This window comes from Mustelus asterias, chromosome 26 (genome assembly GCF_964213995.1).
Source record: "Mustelus asterias chromosome 26, sMusAst1.hap1.1, whole genome shotgun sequence".
In the NCBI taxonomy this organism is placed as follows: domain Eukaryota; kingdom Metazoa; phylum Chordata; class Chondrichthyes; order Carcharhiniformes; family Triakidae; genus Mustelus; species Mustelus asterias.
This window is the reverse complement of record NC_135826.1, coordinates 14569376-14587283: the sequence shown is the minus strand read 5'-3', so window position 1 is coordinate 14587283 and position 17908 is coordinate 14569376. Positions and strand designations below refer to the sequence as shown.

Below are 17908 nucleotides of genomic sequence, written 5' to 3'. Positions count from 1 at the left end.
CGAAAGACGTGCTGGTTAGGTGCATTGGCCATGCTAAACTCTCCCTCAGTGTATCCAAACAGGCGCTGGAGTGTGACGATTAGGGGATTTTCACAGTAACTTCATTGCAGTGTTAATGTAAGCCTACTTGTGACACTAGTAAAGCAAACCATAGAAATGCTTCAATTATAAAATTATCTTTCTTTCAAATCCCTTTATGGCTTTTCCCCCTCCATCTCTGTAATCTGCTCTAGTTCTACAACCCTCCATAATCCTTTAACTCCTCCAGCTTTGGTCTTTCATGCATCCCCTATTTTAATTGCTCCAACATTGAAAGCTGTGCTTTCACTCGCTAGCGCGCGCACGCGCACACGCGCACACGCACACACGCACACACACACACCCGGCCTAGGCCCTGAACTCTAGAATTCTCTCCCTTTTCCTGCCTGCCTCACTACCTGTCTGTCTCTCTCCCTCTTCAGTATGCTACCTAAAAGCTGCTACTTTGCTCATTTTCTGGCTTGGTGTCAGATTGTGCTTGACAACACCCTTTTGAAGCCAGCTGAGCCAGTTTATTACATTAAAGGGACTATTTAAATGCAGTTGTTCTGAACACTGAGAATCCACCTGGGTTCGGCAGAGGTGACATTAAGGAAACAAGTGCAGATTTGTTTAATCAAAATCCATGTTAACTTACAAAAATGCTTAATATGCATGTGTGCACTTTGGGATATTTGTAAGTTTGTGGGTCATTGTCTGTTTTTTGCTTTTCCCATCTGAAATACAGTAATGAAATCAAATGCCATTCAGTAATGTCAAAATTTGATTAGGTTGATTGGGTTGGGTTGATTGGCCATGCTAAATTGCCCATAGTGTCCCGGATGTGTAGGGTAGAGGGATTACCAGGGTAAATACCAGGGTTGTGGGGATAGTGCCTGGGTTGGGATTGTTTCGGTGCAAACTCGATGGGCCGAATGGTCTCCTTCTGCATTGCAGGGTTTCTATGAAGACTTCTGGTATCATCTTGTGACTATGTATTCAAGTTTGAAGATCTGAAAAATTTAACTTTGTGTCTTATTATTGGGCTATCTTGGAATCAATAGGTGTCTTACTGCAGTAAGAGATCTGGTTGGGGGCAAAGATCTTTCCTTAAAAGTACTTTTATTTGCATAATTATCTAAATGTGAGGTTACAGATCGTCAGGACTGAGCTACTGCTTGCCTTAGATTCTTCTCAATCATCTCTATCTGAGTGACATCATTATGATATAGCTCCTTCCACACGTATTCAGTAGCTGTTATTAGAGTAGCGCTAGAGTAATCCTTGTACTCTACAATGAGCACCAAGATTTTGCATTAGTTAGGATCATATGTAGGAATTGCCAAATAGACCGCCATCATGAATTAATGGGTGAAATAATGAATAACGATTGTGGGGGCGATTTCCCAGCCTGTTGCACTGCTTTTGTAGTGGGGATCAGTTGGGGTGGGGGGACCTGCAATCACTCTGCACTCGGGCTGAGTGACAGAGGGAGGGAAGGAAGCCAGCAATCGGGGCTGGCCTTTGGGGTTGGTCGGGGGGTGGGGAGGAGAACCAGATTGGGGAGGCGGGCTGTTGAGGCTGGCCTGGAAGGTCCAGAGGGCCAGCGATCGGGCTGTGGGGGAGGGGTTGCACGGCCAGCAATGCAGGGTCATTGGGCTGGCCAGCGATTAGGAGGCTGGCAGTGCCGGGCTACTGTGCATGCGCCGATCTCCGAGATGACAGATTGGTCCGTGCGCTGTGGCCCGCTCAGCGCGATGCTGCCGTCCTCATCAGTGGTAATAGACCCTGCCACTGAATTTCAGCATGATTTACGCTGAGGCACTCTGCAGTGGAAGATTCATTTTGAAACTCCCACTGGAAAAAACAGCAGGATTTACTCCAGTTTTTATGCAAATTTGACACAAAATATTTTGGGGAGAATTGCCCCCTATATTTTTAATAGAAAAGAAATGGCAATATCAACATGGATTCAAAAGGGAAAGCATGCTCTGTAGAAAAAACAGGTAACCAGGATACCATGATTGGAGTTAAAATATCTAAGGATAAAATTAAAACACATTAGGGTTTCTCAGATGCAGAGTGCTCAACTTGACCAAGTACTAAGGAGCAACAGTCACAAAGCAAATAGAATGCTGAATGAATCAAAACAGAGAACAACTCTGAGCAAGTACTGTTCTAAATGTCAGGTGTGTTAGTCAAACCACTCCACGTTCAGTCACCATCAAGTATCATTTCAAGGAAAAGATTGATCTGTAGTATTTCAGGCCTAATCTAGAAGAAAGACTGGGGAAATTTACTTTTTGCTATGGAAAGAAGCAGGCTGGGGTGTGACCAATATAAAACACCAACAGCTTTGGAGAAGGTAACTCTAGATAATTATCAAAGACTAAATTGCATGAAATGGGCCAAAGGGCCACCAAACCATTTTTACCATTGATGTCAAAAAGTACTTACTTAAATACATGGTAATCGGTATCTGGATCAAAATATTTATTCACATAGGATAGCCAGCACAGAAACAGGCCATTTGGCACAACCAGTCCATGCTGATGTTCATGCTCTACTTGAACCTCCTCCCGCCTTTCCCGATCTAAATCCATCACCGTAATCCTCTATTCCTTTCTCAAACACCTGTCAAGCCTTTCCTGATATGTACATCCATGCATTTCTAGTGCACCTCTCTAGTGCCTCCATATCCTTTTTACTAATATGATGGGCAGAACCGCACACAGTGCTTGAAGTGTAGTCTCAGTAAGGGTCAGTTCAGCTTTTACTGGAAGTGTAATGAAGGGAACTGAGTATTCAGGTAGATTAATGTTCATTAGTGGACTAATGGGGGTGAAAATCCTGAAATGATATTCATTGACTATGTGCTGAAAAGTAGGGGATGGGTGGTGGGATGTGGGGAAGTTGGATCTCTCTGGTTGGATGAACCAAATGGCTTTGTTGTGCATTATCTTGTAAATTTATACATGGCCTCCAGGTACATTTAATTATTTGGTATCAGTGCTCTATGAAACAATTGCGTACAAGTTGTTACAGTTTAATATTGTGCCAGTGCATTTTTGCTGTGCTGCTCTGTGACCACCTCAAACAAACCTGTAAAAGCCAGTACTTCACCCCAAATGTGAACAGTTGAAAATGTTGACATACTTCACATTTGGAAGATTCTTTTCACATCTGTACTGTAAATATCAAGTGGGAAGACAGAGCTCCTGACATCAAAGTACTTGAGGAAGTGAAGTTGCCAAGTCCAATAAGTTTTCTCAGACATAAACTTTTGGTTATCTATAATCAGATAAAAGCTGGGTGCATTCCAAAAGATCTTGGAGAACTTGCAGCTGCTTCTAGGTTGTTGACCCAGTCTCGGATTCATAGGACTTGAAGATGTTTGATCTTGATCCCACAAATAGAGAACATGGCCGCACCTGGGAGCTAAAGTTGGCGAGAGGTGACAGAGTGGAAGATGCATCAAACATTAAAACTTAATAGTATGTCAGCTTCATTGGCTGGCTCTGTTTTTACGCCTGCGCCTTTAGCAGTGAGAATTGGATTCTCATTCTGTTGCAGAATACTTCAGGAACCAAATTGGTGCTGCAAGAAGGGCAGTGACTGCATGTATACTTTTTTTAAAAATTAAGAGGGAAATAGTATTCATCAATTCTTGCAGCCATATTTGGAGCTCATAGAAATAATGTTCATTGGATCCACAGTGATTTTATCAGCGTTTCACTATTAGGCTTCCTATTTCAAAATGATTTCCAAAGATAACAGCGTAGAAGGAGACCTTGTGTCCTAAGTCAGATGTTTGAGCACTCCAAAATGAAATCCATTGCCTCGCCTATTCCCATAATCTTGTATCTTCCTCCATTTTTAAGTGGTTCTCCACTCAGTTCCCTTCATTAAACTTCCAGTAAAAGCTGAACTGACCCTTACTGAGACTACACTTCAAGCACTGTGTGCAGTTCTGCCCATCATATTAGTAAAAAGGATATGGAGGCACTGGAGAGGTGCACTAGAAATGCATGGATGTACATATCAGGAAAGGCTTGACAGGTGTTTGAGAAAGGAATAGAGGATTACGGTGATGGATTTAGATCAGGAAAGGTGGGAGGAGGTTCAAGTGGAGCATGAACATCAGCATGGACTGGTTGTGCCAAATGGCCTGTTTCTGTGCTGGCTATCCCATGTGAATAAATATTTTGATAAATATGGAAGTGGTGATTTATATGTGGAGACTCAACAGAACGTGATGTTAATTGTGCTGTAGGTAGGGAGGGGTGAATATTTCTAGAACACAATTTAACAATAGTTGCAACCAACAATTAATTTAAAAACCAATTTAAAAATACATGTTTTTACATTTTACACTGCTGGAATACTGTACTGACTTGTATCAAAGGTCCCTATTCTCATGACACACAAAAGCAATGAGAGCTGTTATGTGCTCAGAACTCCTTACGTCTGTGGTTTACACAGTAGCTGTCAGCTTTGCATTTGCAGATGCCTGCTAGCCAACTCCCAGGTGCTGACGCCACTTTTCTTTGTAGTTCTTGCTAATTTTAATTGTGTTTCATGGGAATTGCATTCACCTTCAGAGGCCCATTCTTTAGCTGGCTTGCAAACTGGATTTTATAGAGAAATTAATTTTAAAATAGCAATAATAATCTGTTCTGGACACAGTTTGTTCAGCTTGAAGACTTGAATAAAAAAATATTTTTAGTGCAGTGTTGTCTAGTATTCGTGCAACTCTCGGCTCGTTTGGGAGTCTGCTCCTTTCTGAATATCTGAGCCACCACAGTAGATGTTGATGAATACCAATAGGAATAGATCATAGGAGCAAGAAAATGCTGTTCAAATCAGCAACCCATTCCCATCCAGCGTCCATTTTGTAAGCAACTTCGTCACCCCCCCCACTTGCCCCACCAACACAGTTTTGTAGTGAGATAAAATGGGAATTCTTTTTTTCTGCAAATTACACAAATTGGATGATGATGTAACTGAAATAGAGTGCATTGTTCTTTAGATTTATCTCTTACTCGATGGAGGAAACAGAGGAGACTGTCCTAATATTGGAAATTGCTATTACTGGTTAGCATTTCGTTTAAGTATTGATGTTGTATTTATTAGCTTCTATTTTTTTTTCATTGCAGATTACACAGGAGGCTGGAGAGTTCATGATCACCTTCCCTTACGGCTACCATGCTGGCTTCAACCATGGATTCAACTGTGCAGAATCGACCAACTTTGCCACGCTTCGTTGGATTGATTATGGAAAAATGGCCACGCAGGTAAGGAGCCTGCAAACTTTGATCTGCTAATAATCCTAAACTATTAGGGTGAGTTGCTGCCTTTTTGTGGCATGCAGTTATTAAAACACATCCCCTGGTAATAGAATACAGATGAGATGCGCAAATCAATTCACAGTTTTGTTCCCTGATTGACAAACAATGAAAACAATCATTTCCCCTCAAATCTTCTACTTTGTTTATTTAGAGGAGTAAAAGTCCTTCATCTATCCTTGCGATCAGCAAGAGATTAATGCAAACAGTGTCTACAATGCTTTGCTTTTGCTCAGCATCCTATCCATTAGCTGTAGGGAAGACAGTGATGGTGGTGGTGGTACATACAAATAATGGACATGCCCAGAGTTTGAACTGCTGACAGTTTATCTCCGCTTTGAAGCAAATCATCAGCCTGCTCAGGATGTTGAAACCATCTCCAGAAAACTTCTCTCAATTTCCAGGAGATTAACACTGAAAGTGGCGCCAATTCCAATTGTAACTGTTAAGATTAATCAGCTCTACTGGAAAGGAAAGGGCACCAGCTGCAGTAGCTTGAGTAGGTAATGGAGAAGTCTGCCACCTGGCAGTTTACCCGCAGCAATCCTCTGGTGTGATTTGCATGCTTATGTCTGAGTAATGGAACAAGGTAAGGAAGTTTGCCGCATATTTAGTGATAATACCCAAGATTTGCTTGTGCTTTTAATCACAAGAACATTCAATGTGTCCCTGTGACTTTGTAGCTCCGGCTACTTGGTACTGAAGTAAAAAATAAGTGAAACAATTATGATTTTAAAACCTGGAAGTTAATAGGCATGTAATCTTATTTCAAGATTAATCATGGAACTCTTCAGTGTATGGTGTAGTTCACCACGCGGCAAGCTATTAATGTTGCATAATTTAATCCAAACTTTAGGATTTAACCTGCTGCATTAATATCTGGGTGTTTTTTTAAATATATGAATCTATTCATATATTTTAAAAAATATATGAAAATAACTAAAATGAATGTGATAAAACACAAGACTGGCCCAAATGATTCAGGTCACCAAATAATATATGAAGGGCAGGCAATTTGGATTTGCCAGTTCAGCGCTGTTCTAGGTATAATGGGTTCCATTAAGTTTTTAAAGCATGGCTTGAAGATTATCATGAAAATTCAATTTATAGTACTGAGAACTGAACGAGAGGTCCAACACTGCAGTTACACAGCTCTTTAAGAAGGAAGACTGCAGGTGAAAATACATAAAAAGGAAGAATGAGATTTATGTATGTGGGATATTGAATGTAGAATAATGTCAAATTTCCAGCAAATGCTGATTAGGTGCAGTTGGAGAACTGCAATCAGTTTTGGATAACCCGTGATAAATTTATATTTGCACTGGCTATTAAGTATTAAATCTAAATCAATTTTAATATTTAAGAAGAAAAATAAACGGCTGAAGAGGAAAAAATATTAATGATGGAGAAGAGCAACAAATTGTGATTGAAGTAACTCTGATCTGAAGCTAGCACAGTCATCATGAGTAAAATGGCCTTTTTCCACAGTGAAATTTTGATGATTCTATGAGGCAGACTATCTGGTAACTCTCCTAATGCCCAATAGCAATATCAGAATCGATCCTGGAAAGGAGAGAGTCAAATGAGTAAATTACAAATAAAACAGGAATTTCAAGAACTACTCAACAGGCCACGCATCTGCGAAGAGAGAAACAGGATTAATGTTTCATGTTGGTGGCCTTTGTTCAGAACTGGACAGTGAGTTTTAAACAAGGCCAGAGGCAGGGAAAGGAATGGGAGTTGTGAGCAAAGAACAAAAAGAAAGGCCTGTGATAGGGTGGACAGGAATGAGTAAATGGCAAAAGAGGCCTTATAAACTGTTATATTGTCAACTTTTTCCAGTTCTGATAAAAGGTCATCAATCTGAAGCATTGGGAGGAATTCTCCAGCCATTAATGCTGGCGGGTTTCTCTGGTCCTGCTGGCAGCGCATCCCCTCCTGCGGGTTTTGTGGAGGTGTGGGCTGACATCAGTGGGAAATCCCATTGACGGTGACAGGACCAGAAAATCCCGCTGCCCATGTGCCACCTCCTGCTGCTGGAGAATTCCCCCCATGAAGTCTCCAAGGATTCTGCCAGTAAGTATTTTCAGCATTTTCTGTTTTATTTCAGATTTCAGCATCTGTAGTCTTTTGCTTTTGCCTGAAAAAATATAAGTTTTATGATAGGATATGGAATTTGATGTGTAATCATTTAAAATCTTTAATATTACACAATATAAATTTTAAAACTTGACGACAATTTGGGTAAGAGCAATAGAATCATTGAATGATGAGCACAGAAGGAGGCCATTGGGACTGTGCTGACTCTCCAAAATGGAGGCATAGATTATTTTCTATATGGGAAAATGCTTCAGAAATCAGAAACACAGACTTGGGAGTCATTGTTCAAGATTCTCAAGGTTAACGTGCAGGTTCAGTCGGCAGATAGGAAGGCAAATGCAATGTTAGCATTCATGTCGAGAGGGCTGGAATGCAAGAGCAGGGATGTACTTCTGAGGCTCTTTAAGGTTCTGGTGAGACCCCATTTGGAGTATTGTGAGCAGTTTTGGGCCCCATGGATGTGCTGGCCTTGGAAAGGGTCCAGAGGAGGTTCACAAGAATGATCCCTGGAATGAAGAGCTTGTCGTATGAGAAACGGTTGAGGACTCTGGGTCTGTACTCGGAGTTTAGAAGGATGAGGGGGGATCTTATTGAAACTTGCAGGATACTGCGAGGCCTGGGTAGAGTGGACGTGGAGAGGATGTTTCCACTAGTAGGAAAAACTAGAACCAGAGGGCACAACCTCGGGCTAAAGAGACGATCCTTTAAAACAGAGATGAGGAGGAATTTCTTCAGCCAGTGAGTGGTGAATCTGTGGAACTCTTTGCCGCAGAAGGCTGTGGAGGCGAGGTCATTGAGTGTCTTTAAGACAGAGATAGATAGGTTCTTTATTAATAAGGGGATCAGGGGTTATGAGAAAAAGGCAGGAGAATGGGGATAAGAAAATATCAGCCATGATTGAATGACGGAGCAGACTCGATGGGCTGAGTGGCCTAATTCTGCTCCTATGTCTTATGGTCTTATGGTCCAAAGAGTTATTCCGCCTCTTTTCTCCCATGGTCCTGCAAATAATTTCCTTTAATTTAGTAATTTTAATTTAATTTAGCCAATTAATTTTGAAAATTACTATTAAATCTGCCTCCACCACCATTTCGGGCAGCGTATTCTAGGTTGTAACAACTTGAGTCTCTATCCATCATCTTCGGTCCTGGCATTTTTGCTAGCTCTTGTGTGTTCTTTGCTTACCTACTTTGCTGTTGGTGTAGAGAGTTTCTGCTACCTACTCTATCAAAACTCTTCATAATTTGAGAACCTTTATTAAATTTTCCTTAACCTCCTTTGCTCCAAGGAGAGAAATCATAACCTCTTGAGTGTCTCTGTGTAATTGAATGTCCTCATCCATGTTACAAACCTCCTCTGCACTCTCTCCAAAACCTTAACATCTTAAGAAAGGTCAGAATGTAAATTGATGCAATCTATTATCTTATGGTAGAGTTCAGCTCTTCATTAAATATTAATGAGATAACAATTCGTACAATGTGCATGTGGCTTGAGTTTTAACATCTGTCATAGAATGCCTACAGTGCAGAAGGAGGCCATTTAGCCCATCATATCTGCACCGACTCTCCGACAGACTATCTTACCTAGGCCCTATCCCTGTAACCCTATGCATTTACCCCAATAACCCCCCTAACCTACATATCTTGGGACACGAAGGGACAAGTTGGCATGGCCAGTCCACCTAACCTGCACATCTTTGGACTGTGGGAGGAAACTGGAGCACCCGGAGGAAACCCTCACAGACACGGGGAGAATGTGCAAACTCCACGCAGTTACGCGAGGCTGGAATTAAACCTGTGTCCCTGGCACTGTGGGGTAACTGCAGTGCCAGGGACACAGGTAACCACTGTGCTACCATGCCATAAGGATCATTTCTATCCTAAGCCTTTAGCCCACGTTTGGCAAAAAGCAAAGCTGAGCATTCAAATTGGAATTCAGAAAGGAGTTACATGGGTGAAATAAATGAGACTTTATTGACTCCAGAAGGAGTTCTAGCTTGTGGAAGGAAGCTGATCCATGGCTAGCCAATTTTGAAGCAAGCTTTTGTTGAAAGGGGTAATAAAAAATTGGTCTTGGGGCAGAATTAAATTTAGAAACAAAATGCTCAGATAAGCAAAGCCATTCCCCTTCATTGAGATTGAGGAGTAAATTACTAGATTCTTCCATTCTGCCCAGTTTTTGTTCCGTCTTACCACAATATTCTGTGTAGACAATAAAACAGCTGACTGACTTGTTTAACTTGTGTCTGTTAAATATTAGGGTTGGCTAGCTCAGCTGGTTGGAGTGTGGCACTTATTAATGCCAATGGTGCAAGTTCAAACCCTGTATCAGCTGAGGTAGTTATTGGAGTTTGTTTCTTATACTTGCCCAATTGTGACAACATGGCATCATTTGGTCCATGGTTAGCAATGATACGGACACTACATGGAGAGAGAGAAATTAAATGTCAGGATATAAATGGGATTTATTTCAATATCTGTGGATTCTGATTTGAACACTTGAAATTCTATTTTAGTCCAACTATTTCAGCTTAGAGAATCAAACAGTTTGAGGGTTGCTAATTTATGAATTTGAGGGGTATATACTCGTGCAGTTTTCTAATAGTATTATAATTGAGGCAAAATCACTGGGATTTGATCTTAACTCATAGGATGATTACAAGTTGTTTGATCTTCTAGGAAGTGGAGACTGCATTTGAGAAATGCATCATAGGTAATACATTATTTAGTTTAGGCTTGAGTTAATTTTTAGATATATTGGAGTAGTGACCCCGCAGTGAAAATAGAAACGTCCTGTCATTTGGCAATGGTTCCACTGATGTTTATTGGCTGCTAATATTCTCTTTGGGAATAGTGATATGCAGACAATTTATTCTCTTGGGGCCATTGTTTGGGTATGGGAGAGAGTTGTAAAGAGAAACATTTCTGAAATAGTATTTGATTCTCTTGTTTGTTCCAGTTACCTGTACGAGTTATAACTATAAAGGAATAATGGATGCAAACCGCTCTGACTCTCATACAGATTGAAGTTGCTAGACAAATAAAATTCCAAGTCCATCTATAGCTTGTATTCTACTATCCTGCAGTTGCATGGTGCAATGAGAACGGAATTGTTGACTAATCATAGCAATCAATCTCTAGGCATTTAGTATACAATTGACCCAGTCACCCGTTCCTTCCTAGCATGCTACATTTAACATGTCGTGACTCAAATTACTTGTGTACAATATTGAAGAAACTTAACTTGTGGAACAAATGTATCTAACACAATATTTCCATTAGTCAGGAAGGAGCACAAATATTTTGTCTACTTTAAGACCAGTCTTGTGCATCCTGTTCCTGATTTATAATTTTCTCAATACCCTGCCATTTATTCATGAAGCTTAACGACTGGAGTATTAATGTAAACAGTAGTACAAGATACTTTGAAGATGAATCTGACTTGCAGAAAGGGATATTATGTTTTCTTGTGGGATTTGGGGACACGGGTGTTAATCAGTTGACAAAATATAAAACTACTAAGAATAACATAGCTAAAGTTTTCCTCTCTTCCTTCTTGCAGTACTTCTTATTATTGAAAAATAGAAGCCAGTAATGCAGATTCTCCCTCACTTAGGCTTATCCCAGAGATTTAACTATGAAATTGCCAACAGGTCTGGAAAGCTGTAGTCGATCTATGGGATTTGGGTGATTTAAGGAGCAGACCAAGGCCGCAGAGGAAGTTGTCCCTTCGGAACACTGAAAGCTGAAGGGAAGGTGGGTTTGGTGGTAGCATCAGCCTTGGGGTTGATGGAAATGGTGGAAGCTGATCTGTTGAATATAGAGGTGGGAAGGTGAAGACAAGGGGAGCCCTATCATAGTTCTAGGTGAGAGGGGTTGTTTTCCAACTGTGGTGAGTTAATAAACAGAGCAGCTTCCAACTTTGACTCTTCCTTTCTCTTCCGTTTACTACTTTACTCATTCTTAGGGATAGGCTATCAGCCAGTATTCTCTATAAGCACTTTGACGACTTCAGCTACCATAACTATATATTTATTTATCCACCCCACTTCCTGTAAAGACTCAATTCCATTTCCCCAGTTTCTCATTCTCCATCATGTCTGTTCTGATGATGCCACCTTCCATACCAATACTTCAGATTTGTCCTTTTTCTTCAACAAAGAATTCACCTCCATCGTGGTTGACAGGGCCTCTGCTTTGTCTGTTCTATTTTCCACACTTCTCTCATTCTCATTCTCTCTCTCTCTCTCCTCCTCTCCCCCCACCCACACACACACACACACACACACACACACACACACACACAGAACCGTGATAGGGCTCCCCTTGTCCTCCCCTTCCACCAGCCTCCATATTCTACAGATCAATTTCCATCAGCCCCAAGCTGATGCTACCATCAAACCCACCTTCCCCTTGCCTTTCAGCGTTCCGAAGGGGCAGCTCACTCTGCTGTCTGCTCCTTAATCACCCAAATCCCATTTCCTCCTTATAGCACCTTCCCTTGCAAATGCAGGAGATGCAACATCTAGGCCAGAATTCTCCCAAAAACATTCCAAGTGTCGAATTTGCATGAAAACTGGAGTAATTCATGCTGGTTTTTTCAGTTGGAATTCAGAGAAGGATCTCCCACACTCTGTGCACTGCAGAGGTCACCTAGCGTGTATTTCATTATAAAGCTGTGGGTAGAGCCTATTCCCGCTGGAGAGGCCAGCAGGCCCGAAGATTTACGTTCCGGACAATCTCATTTAAATGATTTCCACGCCTCCCTGCAGAGCTGACGCCACCAGAGATCCGTCGCTGGGAGACCCTATTGTGGTGGGAACGCATGTATAAACCCTGTGAGTCGGCCGATGCGAGAATCTCCCAGCCCGCTGCGCTTAATAAGTTAGGGGTGGGAGAATCGTTGCCCTAGTCTTTCACCTCTTCCTTCCCACTGTCTAAGACCCCAAGCACTTTTTCCAGTTGAAATAGTGATTTACATGTACCTGCTGCAATACCGTACGCAGGATGGACCACTCACAAGGCAAGCTCCTCTGCAAACACAGACTTTGTGAACATCTCTGTTCAGTTCACAAGCGTGACATTAATCTTCCAGCTGCCTATCATTTCAGTTCTCCACCAGTCTGACTTCTCTGTCCCTGACCTCCTACACTGTTCCAGTGGAGCTCAGTGTTAGGTCAAGGAGCAGAACCTCATCTTTCAATCAGTCACTCTATAACCTTTAGTACTTAACATTGAGTTCAAAAATGTCACGTCATAACCTCTGCCCCCACTTGTTCAGATGTAAGATTTGATGGTTCTAGATGATTCTATTATCCTCGCTTACATCCATCTTTTGTTTCTATTGCCATCTCTTTGTGTCTTATGCCATCATTCCTTTTATAATTTAATTGCTCTTACTTTCCACCCTATCTCAAACTGCTCTATGTTTTCCCCTTCTCACTTGTCCTGCCTCTACTTAAAATATAATTTAAAATTCTGATGAATGAAATTCTGATCGACCTGTAAGTGGTAACGTTATTTGTCTCTTCACGGATACTGTCTGATCCACTGACTGCTTCCATTATTTTCTGTTCCTATTTTACTGCGATTGTATAGGGTGTTGATGAGGCCACACCTGGAGTATTGTGTGCAGTTTTGGTGTCATTATCTGAGGAAGGATGCCCTTGCTATAGAGGGAGTACAGTGAAGGTTTACTAGGCTGATTCCTGGGATGGCAGGTCTGTCATATGAGGAGAGACTAAGTTGGCTAGGATTATATTCACTGGAGTTTAGAAGAGTGAGAGGGGATCTCATAGAAACTTATAAAATTCTAACAGGGTAGGTTCAGAAAGAATGTTCCTGATGGTAGGGTAGTCCAGAACAGGGGTCATAGTTTGAGCATAAGGGGGTAATCCTTTTAGAACTGAGGGGAGGAGACATTTCTTCACCCATCATCTGATTTCAAGAAGAAATTAGATATAGCTCTTGGGGCTAAAGGGATCAAGGGATATGGGGGGGAAGGGGGAATCAGGATATTGAATTTGATGATCAGTCATGATCATAATGAATGGAGGAGCAGGCTCGAAGGGCTGAATGACCTACTCTTGCTTCCAGTTTCTATGTTTCTTCTATTTCCGCTTCTTAGCTTGCTCTAATTTTTCACTGTTCTTCTCGTGGCTTATTTTCTTTGCAATACATTGAAGCTATTCCCTACCTCTTCAGCCAAAGTTTTTTGGCTTTTAAGAACTTAACAAGTGAGAGAGCAAGAAAAAAAACATTTAGCCTGCTGCACTTCTCTTGTACCTTTAGAAAGTCTAGGAATTCTGTCCTTATCAGCAGTTAACTTCCCTTCTTGTTGATGAATTCTTGGTCTTGATTTTCATTGTCACCAAAGTACATTTAGGGCGGGTTGTAATGCTTATGTTGAAAAGACTTGCAAATGTCTAATGTTTTGGAGCAGATGCATACATTGTAGAGTATTTCAGATTTAGTGTGAAGTACAACTTTTTGTGTCAACTTTCAATGGAACGCTAATGACCATTGCTGATTCTATACAGGGTGTGTCATTAGTTGTGATTGTAATTTTAGCTGTCAATGTTACAAACAAGTGTACAATCTGGGCTGAGCATTAGTTCCTGTTCACTTCAAAGAAATTTCTCATTTTGAGTATTTATTTGTGGAGGCATCTCAATGCCTGCTTACACTCCGTTCTATGCCAGAAACCCCTGATTTGTATTCTGTTGCTCTCTGTCCTTTTTCTCACATTACAATCCTTGAGATGAAACTCTTATCTTGAAGAAAAGCACTTACAGGCCTAATAAAGTTTTATTCAAGCAATTTGATGATGGGGTAGTCGAGTATTTCTCTAAATTGCTTGGGGACCTGCAGGAACATATGATTAACTGTGTAGGAGTGGTGCTGAACAGGATGAGAGCCAGCTGGCGTCTCAGTGGTGATAAACCGAGCTGACCCCGGCATGTCAATTTTGCTTTCGGAAGTCTGTTACAATAGTGCAGTGATTTTTCAAAATTTTTCTCTTACACGGGACCCATTTTAAATATTGACACTCTGGTGGTGGGGGACAAACCTTGCCCTAACTTGTGGTTTAATTAACAAGTTTAAGTTGGGAATGTCAGTTAGTGGATCTGATCCATTTGTTGTGTATTGGTGTCACAAGTAACCTCTCGTGTCAATGTGACATGTCATGTTGGGAACTCTATAGTCATTTTTAGGTGACATGTGGAACAAAAACAGTGGTGGAAAAGCTCAGTCGGTCTGGCAGCACCTGTGGCAAGAGAACCTAGAGTTAATGTATCAAAGTCCAACATGACTCTTCTGCATGGTTTCCCTTTATCGAATAGAGCAGATGAGAGTTGACTTCTATCCGAGTGTGATGTTTATGTTAAGTATGTGGCCTACCTGGATTTTCAAATTCACTGTTATATTTTGAGACTTTTTTGGTAGTTTTCAGGTTGTATTTTTACCAACCACCCCGACTGCACCCCTGGCCCCACAACCCTCCCTCAGTCCCAAAGGAATGATCAGCTTTCTAACGTTGCTCTTGTTTCAAATTGTGGATTCGTTTTTTTAATCGTGGACCTTGAATAGATTTTTAGAGCGTTGGAACAGGTTAATTTCACAATCAGAAGCTTCATTAACCACTTGATTGTAGGGATTCAATTTTATTAGGAATTCTTGTTTGGAATTTTAAAAAATGCATACAGATTGAATACATTATACGGCGTTTGCATTGGGTTGCAACTTAATGGCTTCATCCTTCACTTGTAATCATTTTACCATGTTCAAAATCAAGAAAGATGGCATTCAAACCTCAGTAACTTTTTTTGCCTGACATTCAGAACTTTCATATTTGAAAAATTTCCTCAAAGGAATTATTGAATTTTCCTGCTTCTTCACTGTGAATGCCAGGAAATCTTTCTCATAGATACACTATGTTGCCTTATGCCGAGACCAATTTCTACATTTGTTCAAAATAAGAGTGGTGTATTTTTTTAAGCTGTCAATGTCCAAAATGCTTGTTAATTTTGTCTGACATTGGAGAGTTAGTAATGATTTCTCCAAAAATTGGCTTTTAACGTAGTTAGTCCTTCATCTTTCTGACCTTTGAGAATTTTCAGAAATTTTATCCTGTTCTTTATAAGCCTTTGCTTTGTGATCCAATGGGGGTTTTGGGAGTCTGTGTATAATTTCCTTTGAGTTGACAAAGATCAGGCCAGAGTAAGGTCTTGCTTGACTTTCCTCTGATGCAGTTTATTTACCCTTCATCTTTTTACAAAACTCATGTCCCTCTGTGGTTTAAATAATTTTGCTTCAAAAAATGGAAAGTTCACTGCTTGTGTTGTAAAATCCAATATGATTTGAAACAGCATTCAATAGGATGACATTTAAATGAATAATTACTTAATGATTACTACCTTAATTGTTCAGGCACACAGTTTATTATTTTATATGTCACAATTCCAAACCAAGGATTCATTAAAAAAATACTTGAAATAGTGAGCATGTTTGGTGATTGACTGGCATACGTGAATTGTTGTAAATTATTGGTCATCTTTCTCTTTCCTCCCCCTGGAGGGGAGGGGTTTGATGTCTGAAGATGTAAATAGATGGTATCTTATTTACAACATCAAAACACACATAAGTAACCATTGTGCACAAGCTCAGTGATCTCCAATAAATCATCTTGGAAAGTTTGACCTTATATTTTAAGTTAAGAAGTCACGGGTTGTTAATGTTTACTACTCTTGCTATTAGCTTTCTACTTTCGATAGATGTTTGTATATTTTAGGCTGGTTGAAGCCAATGTGGCAGATAAGTGGAGATTTCCATTAGAAAGCAATGAGGCGTTTGGTGATATTGACACATATTGTTTTGAGAACAGGAACTATTTATTTGCTCTGCTCTCCCTTTGGCTGATGAGTTAAAAGCAGCGTGCTGCTAAATTTAATGTCCCAGTTCCACCCCTTGTTTGTGGGGATTTAGATGATCCAACTGGGGTAATGACAGGACATAAATATCCCAGGAAAGTTAAAGGATAACCATCTCTGTCAAGTGTTCCTATTCATTATCCAGTATTCCTATTGGTGTGGGCTTCAGGTGAGAACAAGACTAAAGCATGGTGGAAATTTCAGCTGTGGGGGAAGCACCACAGCCAACAGCTACTGTCTGGATTCCTGCTGAAGAGTTAGCACTCTGAGACGCCTTTGGTTGCAGCTACCCATGGGGAAACATCGCTCATCACCATTCTGGGCTTTCAGATGAAGGGGAGAAATGGATGCATTGTCGAGAAAAGGAATGCTTGGGACTATTTAAAAGGCAAAAATCTAAGTAATGTGATCAAAGCACAATGCTTGAACAGAATCACAGTAAGAAGTTTAACAACACCAGGTTAAAGTCCAACAGGTTTATTTGGTAGCAAAAGCCACACAAGCTTTCGAGGCTCTGAGCCCCTTCTTCAGGTGAGTGGGAATTCTGTTCACAAACAGAACTTATAAAAACACAGACTCAATTTACATGAATAATGGTTGGAATGCGAATACTTACAACTAATCCAGTCTTTAAGAAACAAAACAATGGGAGTGGAGAGAGCATCAAGACAGGCTAAAAAGATGTGTATTGTCTCCAGACAAGACAGCCAGTGAAACTCTGCAGGTCCACGCAACTGTGAGAGTTACAAATAGTGTGACATAAACCCAATATCCCGGTTGAGGCCGTCCTTGTGTGTGCGGAACTTGGCTATCAGTTTCTGCTCAGCGACTCTGCGCTGTCGTGTGTCGCGAAGGCCGCCTTGGAGAACGCTTACCCGAATATCAGATATTCGGGTAAGCGTTCTCCAAGGCGGCCTTCGCGACACACGACAGCGCAGAGTCGCTGAGCAGAAACTGATAGCCAAGTTCCGCACACACAAGGACGGCCTCAACCGGGATATTGGGTTTATGTCACACTATTTGTAACTCCCACAGTTGCGTGGACCTGCAGAGTTTCACTGGCTGTCTTGTCTGGAGACAATACACATCTTTTTAGCCTGTCTTGATGCTCTCTCCACTCCCATTGTTTTGTTTCTTAAAGACTGGATTAGTTGTAAGTATTCGCATTCCAACCATTGTTCATGTAAATTGAGTCTGTGTCTTTATAAGTTCTGTTTGTGAACAGAATTCCCACTCACCTGAAGAAGGGGCTCAGAGCCTCGAAAGCTTGTGTGGCTTTTGCTACCAAATAAACCTGTTGGACTTTAACCTGGTGTTGTTAAACTTCTTACTGTGTTTACCCCAGTCCAACGCCGGCATCTCCACATCATGAACAGAATCAGCCAAACATCAACATGAGTGTTTGAAGAACTTAAGTCACTTGAGAAATAATTAATAAAATTACATTCCAGTGGAACAGCTATGGAAACCTCATTGAAATATACCAAGGGAAGAGTTTCTGCTCAGAGCACAATTG

At 41.0% G+C, this 17908-nt stretch overlaps 1 protein-coding gene across 5 annotated transcripts in view; it reads left to right on the top strand.

Moving 5' to 3' along the window:
- Positions 1-17908, top strand: part of kdm4b (lysine (K)-specific demethylase 4B) — a 428138-nt gene that overhangs the window by 200403 nt on the left and 209827 nt on the right. For all 5 annotated transcript variants that reach the window (XM_078198157.1, XM_078198155.1, XM_078198158.1 and 2 more), the window contains exon 9: positions 5175-5312. In XM_078198157.1, coding sequence (XP_078054283.1) covers positions 5175-5312 — 138 coding nt within the window. The remainder of the gene's footprint in view (positions 1-5174; positions 5313-17908) is intronic.